General features: G+C 38.3%; 1 protein-coding gene across 1 annotated transcript in view; it reads right to left on the reverse strand.

Annotated features, from left to right (window-relative positions):
* COL6A5 (collagen type VI alpha 5 chain) overlaps positions 1-17514 on the reverse strand; it is a 90937-nt gene that overhangs the window by 1110 nt on the left and 72313 nt on the right. The window contains exons 37-39 of the mRNA XM_058553328.1: positions 11171-11860; positions 9291-9387; positions 7777-8018 (exon numbers count right to left, since the gene is read on the reverse strand). Of these exons, the coding sequence (XP_058409311.1) occupies positions 7777-8018; positions 9291-9387; positions 11171-11860 (1029 nt within the window). The remainder of the gene's footprint in view (positions 1-7776; positions 8019-9290; positions 9388-11170; positions 11861-17514) is intronic.

Here is a 17514-nt window from a genome sequence, read left to right on the forward strand (position 1 = left end):
TGTTTCATCAAAGCAAAGGCTTCCACTCCTTCCCTGTCTTGCTTCCTTCATTCCCTCTCCGGTTCTCCCGTGAGTGTCACCTCAATAAATCCCATGCACAGGAAGCCTCACCTCAGGATTGGCTCAGGAGAACCTGGCCCAAGACGAGATCTGAGAGATGATCTCGCCTGCTTGTCTTCGTACACATTTGCTTACATGCCCTCCTCAAAGGAAAAAAATCATGTACTCTTGCCTGGCATATTTTAAAGTTAACATCGAATATTTTTTTATTATTAGTTTAAGTGATTGGCAAGGATGTAATGTGTGACATATTGTAAAAACTGACGTTTAAAAATAAAACTTCCACATTTCTCTTTTAATTTACTTAATGGAAGCTAAATATCATGGTGATTTGTTATCACCAGTATCCATTTAAAACATATGTAAACATGCTCATGGTTAGAAGTCAGATATTTTGCAGCATTCATGCCTCTCCTTAAACATGTATTTCTATTTCACTTCCGTCATAGAATTTCATTCTAATATATTTATATGCTTTAAAATCTTTTATTGTTTGCCTAATCATAATTCTCTTCAGCAAAAAACTATATATTCAAAAGTATGCTTTTTATTTCCTATGACTATAAGCTTCTACTTGTTAAAATTTTTTCTAGCTGGATTATCATTAAAATTTATAAAAACACCATATATGTTTAAATTTTGGTAATTCTATCAAAACAAAAAGTAAACATTTTTATTGGAAATGTATTTCTTAATGAGATGGGTAGTTTTTCCCTATTATTTTTACTTATTACGATTTATTGTTAGAGTGAGGTAAAGTTTAATATCAATTCTATTAATATTTATTGTTATAGATGTAAGCACTGATAAATATTGTTTACATAGATGGGTTTTGAAAGAGTTTTATTATAGCAATGTCAGACAATTCTTTGAGTTCTTTCTGAATTATGTGCCAAAAACCACTCAGCAATTCTTTTGTAAAACTTTTTGGGTTTTACAAAAGAATCTGTTACCTAGGCATTAGTTGACGATTTCTCACTTCTGGGAAATGTACTCAAAAACGCTTTACCAAACTTATCAAATGGCCATTAATTATACCAGCTACTCTTTCACTTGGAGGCACAGGGTTTAACTTGAGAAACTAAAATATGGTTGGAAAACTTTAATATTACTAAATTAACATATTTGACACATCTGCTATTACTATATTTTTTGATAAAATAATATTTCTATAATCTGTTTTATATATTTTTTCTTCAGAATTTTGAAGCTGCAACTTAGCTAATTCACTTTATGGGACATATTCCCATGTAGTCTAATTATGGCAGAACTGGTCCTTACTGTAAAACCAATCAACACCTCTGCCTTAGAAAGAATCTGATCTCATCTTCCAATTTAAGTAAGTATGTTACTGAGGGTCTCTGTGATGACGTCTTACTTATGATTCCATTCCAAGACAGGTAAATGATTGAGGCTCTTGCTATGATGTTTTTGGGCTGATGAAACAATGCTTGCTGTCCATTGATATTTCTCCTGCATACTTTTTGCTTTGTTCTCACGGAATTCCCACCCAGTAGAGATGCATCCTTTGACAAGAGTTGGGAAATGGAATGGGCCAGTTTACTAAATGAAATTTATCATCACTCAGATCACCCTCACTCTAAAATATATCTGAATTCAGAATGCCCAAACATGAGTTCAAATACCCCATTTCTAGCAACACACTTCTTGCTTAACAGAAACATGTACAGAATGGGAAAGACCTGACTCCTTACCTGGCTTAAAGGGGGCCTATAGATCCAATATTTAAAATGACTCCTTGTTTGACAACACACCCCCACCCCCCACCTCGTGCCTCCCTAGGAGGGCTTTACATCTGGGCAAAGCACTGTAATCAGACTTAGAATGGCTCAGAAATATGCCATCTCTGTGTGAAGTGGGTGGCATGCGTAAAAGGGGATGCAGGAAAGGAGACCCTCCGTGATTCCTCAGACAAAAACATTGTCAGGTAGAGAGCCCTTAAGACTAGTTTTTAGAAATCCATGTATTGGCAAGTCTTTGTGCATCCCCCAGTATGACACACGCTGGCTTTGCCCAAGCTCCTCATTATACAAATAAGAAAGTTGAGGACCAGGGCAATCAGGTGACTTTTCAAGATCGCAAAGCTAGTTAGCGACAGAACCAAAAGAAGCATATGGATCTCCTCATTCCCAGTCTGGCACTCTTTCCACCACGGCCCTCAGCTCTAATATAATTTGTCATCATCACTCATCGTCGTCGTCACCATCATCATAATTTTAAATAGTAGCCAACATTTATTAGGCTTTTACTCCATGCAAAGTGTTATTTGAAGCAGGTTACCTTCATTTACTGCTCACAATAGCCTATGATGAAGGCTTTACTATTATCCTCATTTTATAGGTGGGGAAATGGAAGCTCAGAGAGGCAAAGTGACGTGCCCAAGAACACATGACCAGTGATTGCAGAAATAGAATTCAAATCCATGTCAGACCTCTGGATTCACTCTTTCAACTGTTGTTTCCCAAAGTGGTTTCTATAAAACACTAGCCTGATAAGATGCCCCCTGACACAAGATTCTGTGGTCAAATTGGTTTGACTATTGAATCTCTCAGAATCACAATGAACATTAGCTCATTAAAGGCACTGAGAAGTCCTGCAAAAATGACACCTACTTATCAGTGTTTGACAGGAAAATAATTTTTTCCCAAATACCTATTAATATTTAGTGAAAAGACCCCCATTAAAGAAGATTAATTTAGGCTCAATATCTGTAACACTGGGTCGGTGGTTCTCAAACTCTAGCCCGCAGCAGAATTATCTGGAGGGCCCCAACCCCAGAGTTTCTGATTCAGTAGGTCAGGGGGGCATTCAAGAATCTACATTTCTTATGAGTTGCTAGATGATGCTGATGTTGCTGGTCCAGGGACCACACTTTGAGAAATACTGCACTTGATGTTAGAAAAATAAAGGTTAAGAAACAAGTTCTGGGTTGGCATAATGAGAAAAAGAATACAGTTACACTTTTAAAAAACCCATATTAAAATCTTGCAAATGTACATTATAATGAGCAAACAGAAAATCTGTACGTTAAGTAGATGGATAAAGTGAAAATAGAAAACTGGGCAAGCGAAAAGAAAAGCCCACCCTCTTTGGGAAAATAAAAGATAAGCACAGTGATATAAAGGCTGATCATTCTTCACAATGGATTTTTATTTTTAATTGTCAAGTGTATTATCAGGCTCAGATAACTCATTTAGGGATAATACTAGGTGATTATGTGCCAGGTACAGTGTGTATTCTGAGCTTCATATATATCATCTCCAACCCTTTGCCAACCCAGAGATAGATTTTATTATCTCCATTTCATGGACTAAATTTAAGGTGAACTTGTGTTCTATAAACATAATTATAGAGTATGAATCATTGTGACACAACAGTATTGGACTTGGTGCTGTCAATATTCTTTGATAAGACACTTCAGATGTCTGTAACTTCCACTTCCTTATCTGTAAAAAGATACAAAACAACTCAGTGATTTCTAAAGTCATTCTAATTTTCAACTTCTAGCCTTCCATGATTCCAAGAAAAAAGTCAACTGACATTCTCTGAAGAGACTCAGACCGGCTTCACGGAGCAGGGCTGGCCAAATGTCACCCAATCAAGCTGTTGGGTAGAACTCGTTGAGAGAAATGACTAAAGACATCATCTACTTCTAGATGTATGATATATAATTCAACAGAAAAATGGAGAAAACTTTTGGAGGAAAGAAAATATGAAGAACGATAATAATAATAATATTATAATATATAATATAATAATGATAATAAACAAGAAAGGTATTAGTAATTCTCACTTGATAACAATCCTTTTGATTCTACCAACCTTCTCATTTTCAGCACCAAACCACCTTGAGAGACCTAACAGGACTGATTCAATCAGGATTTATGGCACTGTTTTCCAAACTTGTATGCACACTGGAATCACCTGCAGAGCTTTAAAAAAATATGGATGCTTGTGTCTCACTCCCAGAAAATGTGATTTAATTGATGTGAGTGTGGGCTGGACTACAGAATTGTCAACAAATAACCAAGGAATTATAATAGATAGACAAGTTTGGGAAATGCCGATTTATAGAGGGTTCTTTCCTGTGATTACATTGTTAATTATATCCCCTGCTATGCACTGAATTGTATCCCCCCAAAATTCACACTTTGAAGCCCTAGCCCCCCATGTAACAGTATTGGAGATAGGGCCTTTAGGAAGGTGATTGAGGTTAAATGAGGTCATATGGGTGGAGCCCTGATCTGATAAAAGTGGTGCCATTATAAGGAGAGGAAGAGACACCAGAACTCTCTCCACCATGTGAGGACACAGCAAGAAGGTAGCCGTCTACAAGCCAGGAAGAGAGCTCTCACCAGGAACCAAACTGGCTGGTACCCTGACCTTAGACTTTCCAGCCTCCAGACCTGGGAGAAAGTAAATTACTGTTGTTTAAACCACCCGGTCTATGACATTTGTTATGGCGGCCTGAGGCTGACTAAGACACCCACCTTCTTACACTCACCCTCTCTGTCTCTGAAAACTTTTGGGAAAGCACACTGAATCAGGAGTTTCCAGACCAGGGTCAAGTCCCAGTAAGGCACTAAACCTCTTTGGGCTTCAGTTTCTCCATCTGCATCTGAGGGATATTAACTCTGTTATTAACACACAGAGTTTGGGATGGAACCCGGTGACATCATGTGTATGAAATTACCTTACCAACAGTATAGCTCTGTACATGGCTGAGCTGCATCTGGTACCTGCTTTCTCTTACTTTCTTACTTACCCAGCCTCCCTTACAATCCCGGACATGATTTCTCATTTGTGTCCCTTCCTCAATTTCACTTGCCCAGTATATTCTCTCACCATCTAGTCACCAGTCATTGGCCCTCACTCTAATTCCTTGGGGTCCCATCGTAGTTCTCCTGTAAAATATGGCTATAGGCAACAAATCCTCTTAGTTTTCCTTTATCTGAGAAAGTCTTTATTTCGCCTTCATTCTGGTGGGCTATTTTCACTGGATATAAAATTCTGTGTTCACAGTTCTTTTCTTTCAGCACTTTAAAGAAAAAAATGTTGTTTCACTGTCTTCTGGCCTCCCTGGTTTCTGATGAGAAATCCAGTCATTTGAATAGTTGTTCCCTTCTTTTGTAACATGTATTTCTCTGGCTGCTTTATCTTTTGTTTTCAACAGGTTATGATATGTCTGAGTGGAATTTTCTTTGAGCTTTTAAAATTTATAAAGTTATATCTCTTACCAATTTGAGAAGCTTTTGGCCATTATTTCCTCAAATATTTTTTTCTGAATGAATCTAACTTTCCTTTCTTTCTACTTTCCTTCTAGAATGCCAATGAAACAAATGTTAGACCTTTGATAGTGTTACACAAGTCTCTGAGGCTCTGTTCATTTTTTAAAATCTCTTCTCTCTCTTCAGATTACATAATTAATCTATCTTTAAGTTCACTGATTCTTTCCTCTGTCATCTTCATTCTGCTATTGAGCCCATCCAGTGAATTTTTCTTATTTCAGATATTATATTTTTTTACTTCTAAAATTTCCTTTAGGTTTTTTGTTATCGATTTTTCTGCTAAGAATGTCTATCTTTCTGTTCATTTCAAGTTGTTTACCTTTATCTCATGGAGCATAGTTATTACAGCTGCTTTAATGTCTCCGTCTGATAATTGCAACATCTGAGTCAACTTGAGGTTGGCATCTGTGATTGTCTTTCCCTTTGAGAATAGTTCACATATGTTGGTTCTTTGTATGTTGCAAAATTTTGGATTTTTACCCTGAACATTTTGAATATTATGTTGTATAGACTCTAAGTCCTATTTTAATTCTCTGTAGAATTTTAATTTGTTTTTTAAGGAGGCAATCAACCCAGTAGGTTCAGAATGTAAGTGCTGTCTCACCTTCTGTGGACAATAGTTCTAATGTGTTTAGTGTCCAAAGCCTTCACTATCCTCTTTTGGGTCTTTCCCATCCATGCACAGCTTAGGGGAGAGCCTGGGACTTACGCAGTTCCCATACTTAGAATTAGAGGATCGCATTCTCCAGCTCTCTTCTCTCTGAGGTTACCCCAACATGTTGGCCAACAGAACCTCTCTTCCCAGTTCCTCTGGCCAGAAAGACAGGGTTTTTCTTTAATCTTAGCTGTCTAGCCTTCCACTCAGCTCCAAACTCTGCCCACCTTCAGAGCAAAACCATGAGAGAAAAGAGGGGCAAAATGGGGATTTCTTCCACCACTTGTGACAAGCAGCAGCCCCTTTTCCTAGTTCTTCTGCCCAGAAATATGGGGTTTCTATTGAGTTTTAGCCTGCTCCATTCCTACCACAGCTCCAGGACTGGGGCCTGTCCTCAGCACAAAACAGAAAAAAAAATGAGAAACTCAAACCCTTCACAATATATCTGCTTTTGTTTACTTTTCAGACTTCTCAGGTAGTTGCTTTTTGTGTTTTCTCCCGAGTTTTCAGTTGTAATCAGTGGGAGTGGTAGTTAGTATGGGCTTACTCCATCTTGAGCATAAAGCAGCTTAGTCCCTCTTGACCGGAACCAGATATTTCATCATATTTATATTTGATTTTTCTTTTCTTACGTCTTATCTACTCTCCCCTTTCTGTCTATATTTTTCGTTTCCTCTATCCTCATCTCTCTTGTTTTCCATCCATTTGTTGATTTTGTTCTGTATCTATATACTAGTTATATCTACAATTATACCAATATATAATTCATATGTAATATATAATATATAGTATGTATATGTATACATATAAGTATACATACATACTACATACATACATAGTATTTTACATGCATACTGCATACATATATAGTATTTTATTGTATAACTATACCAAAATTTATTTATCATATCTGCTGTAGGGCATTTTTGTTTCCACTTTGGGGCTACTACAAATAGTGCTGTTACAAACATTCTAGTACGTGACTTTTGGTGAATATGTATTTTTCTATTGGGTATACACATTGCAATAACATAGCTGGGTCCTAGGATATGCATATTTTAGCTTTAGTAAGTACCCAAGAATATTTATCTTATAATAGTTTCCCACATAATTTTGGTACACAGCAAAGATTGTGAATAGCTGCCCTAGAGCCTACTACAGCTTCCTATTCTCCACCTCCTATTTTCTCTTCAGCTGTAGGTCTGTAACCATTCCCTCATACAGCCTAAGAAGCTGCCCTCAGCCTCCACAGAGACCTCAAACCACAGCAGCCTTGTTCTCTCCAGGCTCTACTGAGGCCGGGGCTCAGCTAGGAGCCTACATCTCAGGCCAGGCAAGCCCTGGTTGCTAAGGAAGAAGGCAGACCGTGAGTGCTCAAATTCTGAAGGCTCGCTGCACAGTTCCTCCCCATTCCATTTTGCACAAAGGCGCAGGGCTCCCCTTGCTTACTCAGGACCTTGGTCCTTGTTCCTGTCACTCTCACATCTCCATTCCCTGACCACACACCAAGCATCTACACTGACTTCTAGTTCTGGTCTCGTCAGCACCACTGACTCCCTTTTTTGCCTTTCTGGAGTTTTATCTCCCTTGCCCCCTTACTTTGGGGATGCCTTGTAGCCCTACATGATAAGCCCCTCTATCTTATCATCTCTTCCTGTCCCAGTGAGTTCTCCTTGCTCATCCTCCACTCAGGGAAAATCCAAACACACACAGGTACTTCAGGATCTCCAGTTCTATTATACTCAAGGTTACCTTTTTCATCTGGTTGTTTATCATTTGCTGGGGCTGTAATTTCTTCTGAATGTGCCTCCTCGTCTTTCATCATCAGATCCCCAGTTGACAAGAGCATGTATAACTTCCATATCCAATGAGTAGTGGTCTCAGAACCATTACTGTGATTGCTCCCTACTGCAAAGACATGCTGCTCCTGGGAACCAAGCTCACCAAACAGCTCACTGTTTGCTGTCTCTATTTCATACACCTCAGGAATAAGGCTGAGGTGACAGAGAAAAGAGATGAAAAATACATTAGCCAAGTCCCTTGCAGTATTAAACGTAAATACAGCCAGAGAATATAACAGGAATCAATTGTATTTTTTTTTTTGCTGAGGAATAGTTGCCCTGAGGTAACACCTGTTGCCAATCTTCCTCTATTTTGTATGTGGGTCACCATCACTGCATGGCCGCCGATGAGTGGTGTAGGTCCACGCCTGGGCACTGAACCCGGGCTGCCAAAGCAGAGCATGCCAAACTTAACTAGTAGGTCACTAAAAGGAATCAATTTTATGCATGAGATCAGAAAAGTCCAAATGCTGTTTGTGGATAAATTTGACTGAGGGGCAACTTTTTAAATTTTTTTTTATTATAGGACCCTCATTGCTTTTATTTATTTATTTATTTATGAGGGAGATCAGCCCTGAGCTAACATCCATGCTAATCCTCCTCTTTTTGCTGAGGAAGACCAGCTCTGAGCTAACATCTAAGGGGCAACTTTTTAATATTCCAAAGGGAAATTGGACATTTGTGTCAGTGGTTTAGGACTCCAGACTAACATTATTTTCATCAGTGAATTTTTATTGAGTACTTAGGGTTGTACTTTGCAAAATCAAACTTAAAAGAATTCTTCCTGCCAGTCTTCATATGGATTCTGTTTTCTAAACAGCAAATGTTTTTGTTGCTTTTGTTACTCTTTTTCACGTTTCTCTTCTGCTCTAAAATTATTACATCTAACCTTTGATATTACAGTCATGTGCTGCATAACATTGTTTCAGAGAACAACAGACTGCATATATGATGGTGGTGCTATAAGACTAGCACCATATAGGCTAGGTGTGTAGTAGGCTCTACCATCCAGGTTTGTGTAAGTACACGTATGATGCTTGCATAATGATGAAATTGCCTAATGATGCATTTCTCAGAATGCATCCCTGTCGTTAAGCGATGCATGACTGTATAAGTTTTCTGTTTTGGCACTACACAATATTAGAGTAGTGTTATATAATTACTAATAAGGACCTCTTCTTTTTTTCATAAAAGCAACAGAAATGGAAACATGGTTCTTTCTAATAGGGGTCATATTCTGTCTGCTATTAACACCAGATCTGTGCTATCATCACAAACCAGGAGCATTTAAAACACACACATGCACACACACATCCCACAACCAAACTTGCATCCTGAAAACTAAAACACCGTTCATTTCAAATTATTTTCTTAAGGACTGTTTCGAGCTATAGTATTATTCAAACTGTGAATTTATCAACTCACAATACAGTGTTTTCTGTGCCAACAGTCTCTGGGTTGGGAGAAGTGATGTTAACACACTTGGGTCTCAGATCTGCAGGGGGATATTTGTTGATGGCACCTGGAGAGAGAGTGGGCTGGTTAATCTAAATTTTACCCTTCTGCATTCTGCCTATCACCCAAAGTTAGTTCATTTTTTCCTGCAGTTGGAGGTTTTTTCAAGAGCAAATTAATTTTATAAGGGATTCAGCAAAGTAGGCACCTTCTGACATTGCAATACCTCATTGGCAAAGTCTATGAGATACGGTAGTGATTGAGTCAAAAATTCTCATGTTCTGTACATCATAGGCTTGTGGTACAGTTCAAGGACATCTCTTAATCCTTTCTATCATCTATTTCTCTCCCTTTAAAAGGAAGATCTTTCTAGAAGACACCATTAACTATTGAAATTGCCCTATTTATCTCGGAGTTGGAAGAAGGCATCATTTTTCACAAGTGACAAGCCTGCTACCTAATACAAATTCTGAGTTCCAAGACTCCTGAGGGTTACGTGAGCCCTGGGACTTTATGAGTGCCAGAAAGTCTGCATCCCTGTGATTCCCTGGTAAACCTGCAGGAGCTGCAGACAGCCATGTGGGCTCTGCCCCACTTCTAATCTCCAGCGCAGGCCAGGACTTGCTTGATGCTACAAGCTCTTAGGTATGCTACTACAACGTGTCTAAAATTACCACACATGGACAGAGACTGGGGCAGCCACTTTCAAAGCCCCACTGTGAAAAGACACCCTTAACCCCCCTGCCTGGCTGTGCCTGAGCCTGCTGTCTGGGACTGAGGCCCTAGAAGAGATTTGTGCCCATGGCTTATAAGAATTCAAGTCAGAACCAAAGGTAATTTACAATGACAAGATAAAATAGAAGTCCTTGGAGTAGGTGGAGGATGGTGGTAGTGGGATATATTATTTATTATAGCAGTATACCATGCTAAGGATTTAGGAATTGACGTATAGTTTAATGGACAAGAGCACAGTTCTGGGGTCAGAATGCATGGGGTTGAGTCTAAAATTTGCCAACTATTAACTGTGAACTTTTGAGCAATTTATTTAATGTCTCTGAACCTTAGTTTTCTCACTTGTAAAATGGGGATATTAATACTTTCCTTTGAGGGCTGTTTGTTGTTAGTGCCATTGAGTCAGTTCCGACTCCTAGCAACCCTCTGGACAGCAGAGCGGAATCCTGCCTGGTCTTTTTGTGTCATTCTCTCATCTTCTGGCACTATATCAGACAATGCACCACTGCTATTCACAGGGTTTTCATGGCCAATTATTTTTAGAAGTGGGTGGCCAGATCCTTCTTCCTAGTCCTTCTTAGTCTGGAAGCTCCGCTGAAACCTGTCGCCCATGAGTGACCCTGCTGGTATTTGACATACTGGTGGCATAGCTTTCAGCATCACAGCAACATGCAGCCACCACCACAGTATAACAGTCGAGAGACAGACAGGTGGTGTGGTTCCCTGATCAGGAAACAACCCCAGCCTGTGGCAGTAAGAGCACCAAATCTTAACCACTAGGCCACCAGGGCTGGCTTGAGGGCTGTACTGAGGATTAAATTATAGAATCCATTTAAAGAACTTGACAAGCAGTAAACACTCACAGATTAGGGTTAAAAGACACTTTTACCCATATGGAGGGTTTTATGGCAAAGACCTTGACAATGCAGTAGTAAAATTCAAGGTCAATAAGACTTTAGATTTTTCTCTGTGGTTTCTCACTGCCTCCTACTCACAGCTTAGACTCCACCACTCTCAACTGAAGTGAGGATCCTGTTACTGAATCAACTGATGGATTATACACAGAGACATTAAATCTATTGCAAAAGCAATAGAAGAGAAAAGGTTTAATAACTTACGTCTGATCGAATGGACAAATGGCTTGACAAACTTGATGATATAGTTCAAATCTGGCTTGTGGGTTCGGCCAAGCTGAACTAAGTGATGATCCAGTGGGTGGCTGGCTAATTCTTCTAATTCCTTGTCATTGTGTAAAGGACCAAAGGAAAATACAAATATAGAGTAGCCCTGACACTTGGCTCTCAGAGACACATTTCTTAAGACTTCTTTGTCTAAGGGGTTGGTTTCACCAGCAGATATAATGAAGATAACTTTGTTTTTCCTCAGGTTGGGGGTTCCTACAAAGACATTGTCAATTGTCCATTGCAGGGCATGGCCAATAAAAACATCTCCATTGAGCTGTTGAAGAGAGTCTTGGAGATGATGTTTCATTTGGTGTATACTGTTATAAGTGACCAAATCAAATTCCAGGTAGACAGGGCATTCTTCAGTGTTGGGCATATAGCCTGGAGGAGAGTAGCTCAGGACTGCCACTCTATCCCCTAAGGTGGAGGTCAGTGGATCTGGGGCAATGTGAAAGTAATCAAGAACTGAGGTTATAAAAGCTTTCACTTCCTTAAACTCATCATTTCCTACTCTTTGGGAAGCATCTATGAGGAAAGCCACATCCATGTAATATTCTTGAAGAGAGGCATCTCCAGGTTCATAAGTAAGACCTGGTCCTTCTTTTCTGCCATGATTTCCATGTCCTGCAACAGAATAACTCAAGTCACTCTTTTTAGTAGAAGGATAAACTTGGAACTCCTAGCCAGGGATGGCAAATTCACAGCATGGAGTATTGCCTTGCTTCATTCCCACAGCCATGGCAGACATCACTAATCAATTACAGTACTTGTTTCCAGATGCATTCTCCAAATATGTCTCCACACAGTTCATGGAGAGCCACTACCATTTGACAAATGTTGTCACATAAAAAGAAACTTATTTGCTACCCCATCTCAGATCTTTGTCAAAGGATTGGTTGATCCTCCAGCTATTTTCATATGAAGATGAAAAACATACAGCTATTTTTAGTGCACTCCACGTGATTGCAAAATTTAAAGTACGTGGTTGCATAAGAGTCAATTATATGTAATGACTCCAAGAGAAAAGTAAATATGTCAAAGTCACATTTATTGATGTCACAAACACATATACCTTTACACACGTGTTCAAAATATGCACCATATTTGTGATATCATGAAAACAAGTATCAATGCTGACTTTAGAATCCAAATCTGCGTAAGACACAACATGCTCTAAGATCTTGGTACTCAAAGAGGCAGTATGAAAATAGTTTATCTGCTCATGACAAGATAAGGAGCTTAATTAGTCTTTGTGTGGTAAATATGATGTAATCCACACAGAAATTGAAATATAATGATGTACACCTGAAATTTATATAATGTTATAAACCAATGTTATCACAATAAAAAACAAAAGGTAAGGAGCTTGCACCATGATGTAAGTCAACTATATTACTAAGCACACTAATTAGTTGAGCTAACTTTATTTTTTTTGTAGCAAGAGTTTCTCAGTGAAGGCAACAGTGCTTTGATTTACCTTCTGATCCCAACTTATCTTGTTGCAGAACAGCACTTCACGTAGCACTGCTCTAAGCCTAAGGGGTCATGAAACCATGTTCACAATCATGGCAGTGATGGCTGGTTGGTGAAGCCACAACACAAAATGCCAGCTCAGAAAGACAGGAAACGTGTGGCCAGTGTTTTTTTTTTTTTTTTCTATGAAAGAAGAAATGTGTTTGTGAACCTAATCAAGCAAGAAGTAGATTTCTAAATGGCAAAAATTTATTGATCCCCATTTGTGCTTGACCCATTATCAATACTTTACATTTATTACTTTAATTCTCACAACAATCCTCAAAATGAATTGATTGACCTATCTTAATCCATAAAAGCTTAATATTGAAATAGAATGCAAAAAAACACCACCATGGGTGATGTTATTAACAGGGAAAATGCTCTATTAGATGTTTAGATGCTCAAAGAACTCTGCATGCCTGGGGTAAACTTCACATTATCTTTTTTTTTTTTAGTCTATTGTTGGATTTGTTCGTTTTTTGACAAATAAAAATTGTATATATTTAAGATGTACAATGTGGTGTTTTGATATCAGTATACTTGTGTAATGAATACCGCAATCAAGCTAATATTGTTGGATTGGATTTGTTAAAATTTTGTTTAGAATTTTTAGAGGAATGTTGATGTGTAGTTTCCTTTTCACGTAATGTCTTCGTCTGGTTTTGGTATCATGGTAATATGACCTCAAAGAATGAGTTGGGCAGTATTCCTTTCTCTTTAATTTTCTGTAAGAGTTTGTGTGGAGTTGGTATTATTTCTTCCTTAAATGTTTTGATGAATTCACCAGTGAAGTCATCTCGGCCTGGAGTTTTCTTTATGGGAAGGTTTGAACTACAAATTCAATTTCTTTAATAGGTTTAGGGCTATTTAGATTACTTTTTGAGTGAGGTTTGGTAATTTGTGCATTGCAAGAAATTTGCCTATTTCACCTAAGCTTTTGTTTTATTTTCTCTTTTTTATTTATTGAGTTCCACTTTAATTTTATTACTTCCTTTCTTCTGCTCACCTTTGTTTACTTGTTCTTCTTTTTCTGATTTCTTAAGGTGAAAGTTGAGGTCATTAATTTGAAACCTTTCTTCTTTACCAGTATAGGTATTTAATGCTATAAATAACCTCCTAAGTACTGCTTTAATGGAATCGCACAAATTTTGTGATATTGTGATTTTATTTTCACTCATTTCAAAATATTTTCTAATTTCCCTTTTGATTTCTTCTTTGACCATGGATTATTTAGAAGTGCTTTATTTAGTTTCAAAGATCTTTCTGCTATTGATTTTTAATTTAATTCTGTTTTGCTCAGAGAATATACTTGGTATGACTTGAATCCCTTAAAGTTTTGAGAATTGTTTTATGGCCCATTAATATAGCCCATCTTGGTAAACATTTCATGTGTACTGGAAAAGAATGTGTATTCTGTTGTGGTGTAGATTGTTCAATAAATATCCACTAGGTCAAGTTAGTTGATAGTGTTGTTCCAGCCTATTATACTCCTGATAATTTTCGGCTTACTTTTTCTGCTGATTATTGAGAGAGGGTATTGAAACTCACTGATGCTCTTTTCATATTTTAAAAATCTTTTTTCTCCCTGGGTTTGATTTTGGAAAATTTCTATTGCTCTATCTTCAAGTTCACTAATTTTTTTCTTTTACCAAATCTAATTTGCCATTAATCCCCTTCAGTGTATTGTTCATCCTAGACATTTCAGTTTTCATATCTTCAAATTCTATTTGAATCCTTTTTTTATATCTTCCATGTCTCTACTTAGCTTTTTAACATATGGAATATAGTTACAATAATTGTTTTAATACCTTTGTCTGCTAATTCTAACATCTGTGTCAGCTCTGGTTTAGTTTTGAGTGATTGCTCTCTTGATTATGGGTCAAATCTTTCTCCTTCTTTTTAAGCCAGACGTTGTGAAATTTTCCTTACAGGATGTAGGATACTTTTGTATTTCTATAAATATTCATGTGCCTTGTTTTGAGAGGCAGTCAAGTCACATGGAAACGGTTTGATCCTTTTGGGTCTTGCTGTTATGATTTGTTAGGTGAGTCTGGAACAGTGCCTAATTTAAGGCTAATTATTCCCTGTATTGAGGCAAGACCTGAGTTTTCTCCCTAATACTCTATGAATTATGAGTTTCCTCAGTGTTTCTGGTAGGAAAAGGCACTACTCCTGGCCCAGTGCGAGCAGCTGACACTATTCTCTAATCCTTTCAGATGGTTCTTCCCCCAGGCTCAGGTCATTTCCTCACAGGCATGTGCTGTCAGCACTCTGCTGAGTAATGAAGAGGGACCCTCTGAAGATCTCTGGGGTTCTCTCCTGTGCAGCTCTCTCATTTCTAGTATTCCATCCTGTGACCCCTCACTGCTTTGGTCTCCCTGGACTCGCAGTTCTGTCTCCTCATCTCAAGGAGTGCACTGGGCTCCACTTGAATTCCCCTTTCCTGCACTGTGACCTGGAAACTCTCTCATGGCAGTAAGCTGAAGCAATCACAGGGTTCCCCTGACTTGTTTCCTATCTTTCAGGGATCACTGCCTTTCAATTCCTCATGTCCAGTATCTTGAAAGCTGTTGTTTCATATATGAATACATATATATATATTTTTTTTTCTTTTGGTTATTTCATTTGGGAGGTAAATCTAATTCTCGTTATTCCATCTTGGGCATTTCTAATAGATGACAACTGAACATCTTGTTTGAGATGTTCCTATGTTTACTTCCTTCTCACAAAGGACTAAGAACTGGTTATTTGTGTAGCAGATTCTTCCTTTATTAATACATTTATAATCATTGAAGTGGATCTTGCATTTCACAAGCATATTTGAAATTTATGGGCCTCCCATTCCTCACCAGGAACCTAGCGCCAAACTCGTAGAAGTTTTGATCAAGATGGAGGTCCCTGATTAAACTCTAGTCACATGCCACATAATGATGTTTCAAAGACGGACTGAATATATGGCGGTGGTTCCATAAGATTAGTACCATATAGCCTATGTGTGTAGTAGGCTATACCACGTAGGTTTGTGTAAGTACACTCTGTGATGTTTGCACAATGACAAAATTGCGTAACAACGCGTTTCTCAGAATGGATCCCCATCATTAAGTGATGCGTGACTGTACTAAATATGAAACTAGAAGTGCAGAAAAAAGCACATGTTTTATATTCTTCTTTGCAGTAAATGCTATATAATATGCTTTAGCCCTCTCTACCACTGGGATCTCTGTCTTCCATCTACAGCATTTTGGCTTCTTTAAAAAAGCCAGTCAACAAACTTTGTTAACAAGTATTTCATAAACGTTCTGGTACAAGAAAGGTTGACTTATCATGTTAGTGAAATATTTTTTTCATGCATTGCCCATATCAGAAATATTACTGCTTTTTCCAGTGTTCTAATTACAAAAGAACAAAATCTCAATCCTTTTCCAAAGTACCCCACAGAACTGTTTGCTAAAGAGGTACATTTCACTTACACAATCTCTAAAAATACATTCTCTACCTACTTATAGGATTAGCATGATAATCAAAGAAGCTAAATGTAGATGACTATGCCTTGAAACTCTAAAATGTAGTCAAACATAAGGTGTGATTATTCTACTTTGAGTCTAAACTCATCTTACTTAGGGAGACTGGGCCTTCAAAAATATTTTCCTTCAAGAAAACCTGGCAGACATATGGATAAAATATACCTATAGCTCATAGCAATGCTGCATGTTTTCTGGAAATGTCACCGAGCGTAATTCCCCTCTTCAACTCTGTGTAAGAATTTCCTCAGAATGGCAGAGGAGGAAGGGCTGGCTCGCTTTATTATGGATGAGGCTGGGAAGGAATGAGGGACCCAGCTAGATTTCCAGGGACGCGCCCCCAGAGATTAGCCTAACTTTGGCCAAGATTTAAGCCACATGCTAAATGTGCTCCATTAACTTCAGGGAGAAGCGGGGGTGGAAAGGGAATTGAGGGAGAAGAGACAATCTAAAGGACCTGAGCCATTTGGACCGGGATTAAGTATGCTGTGAAGTAGCTATGCTGTCTTTCATGGCATTTGTGGGAAAAATCTCAAAATATGCATGAATTATCCTGTGGTCTGCCTTGGAATTTGTCCAGGCACTAAAATGAGCCATGTGTTCTCCATAAGCAACCCACATGTACAATTGAGGCCAGTTTATGTGTAAACTTCTGTCCACATGAGCTATAGCAGATATTTTTCAAATTAATATTTTTTTAGAAGACTTCTCATGAAGTTGGCAATAATTTCTTTTTTGGTTTTCTACTTTCTAAGTATTCAATTGAGCATTCAGTTTGCTTCGGATCTTGTGCTCAGCTCTATGCGTGTCTTCTCTCGTTTAATCTTCCATGCAACACGATGCGGGTAGAATTATCATCATTCTCATTTTACAGAGGAGCAAGCTCAGGCTTGGAGAGGGTACATGACTTGGCAAGAAATGACAATCTGTAAGTGGTAGAGGCAGGATTTGAACCCTGCTCTGTGCAACTCTTTCAGAAGAACTGGTCATCGGATATGAAAGTGGAGCAGAAACTTTAAGGGACACATTAACCAGCTCACCAAAGGCCCTGGGACCTGGTTTGTAATTTTTTCTTCTCTAGGCATTGTATATGAACAGAATCTTTGGGGTCTGTTTGAGTCTCGTCTCTGCCATTTGTTAGCTCTGACACCTCGAGTCTTCTTCACGCTTCATCTAGAAAATGGTAATAATAAACTACAAGCTTATAAGGTTTTGAGAGAATTAAATCAAGTTTGCCCAGTG

Source organism: Diceros bicornis, chromosome 2 (assembly GCF_020826845.1).
Source record: "Diceros bicornis minor isolate mBicDic1 chromosome 2, mDicBic1.mat.cur, whole genome shotgun sequence".
Lineage (NCBI taxonomy): Eukaryota > Metazoa > Chordata > Mammalia > Perissodactyla > Rhinocerotidae > Diceros > Diceros bicornis.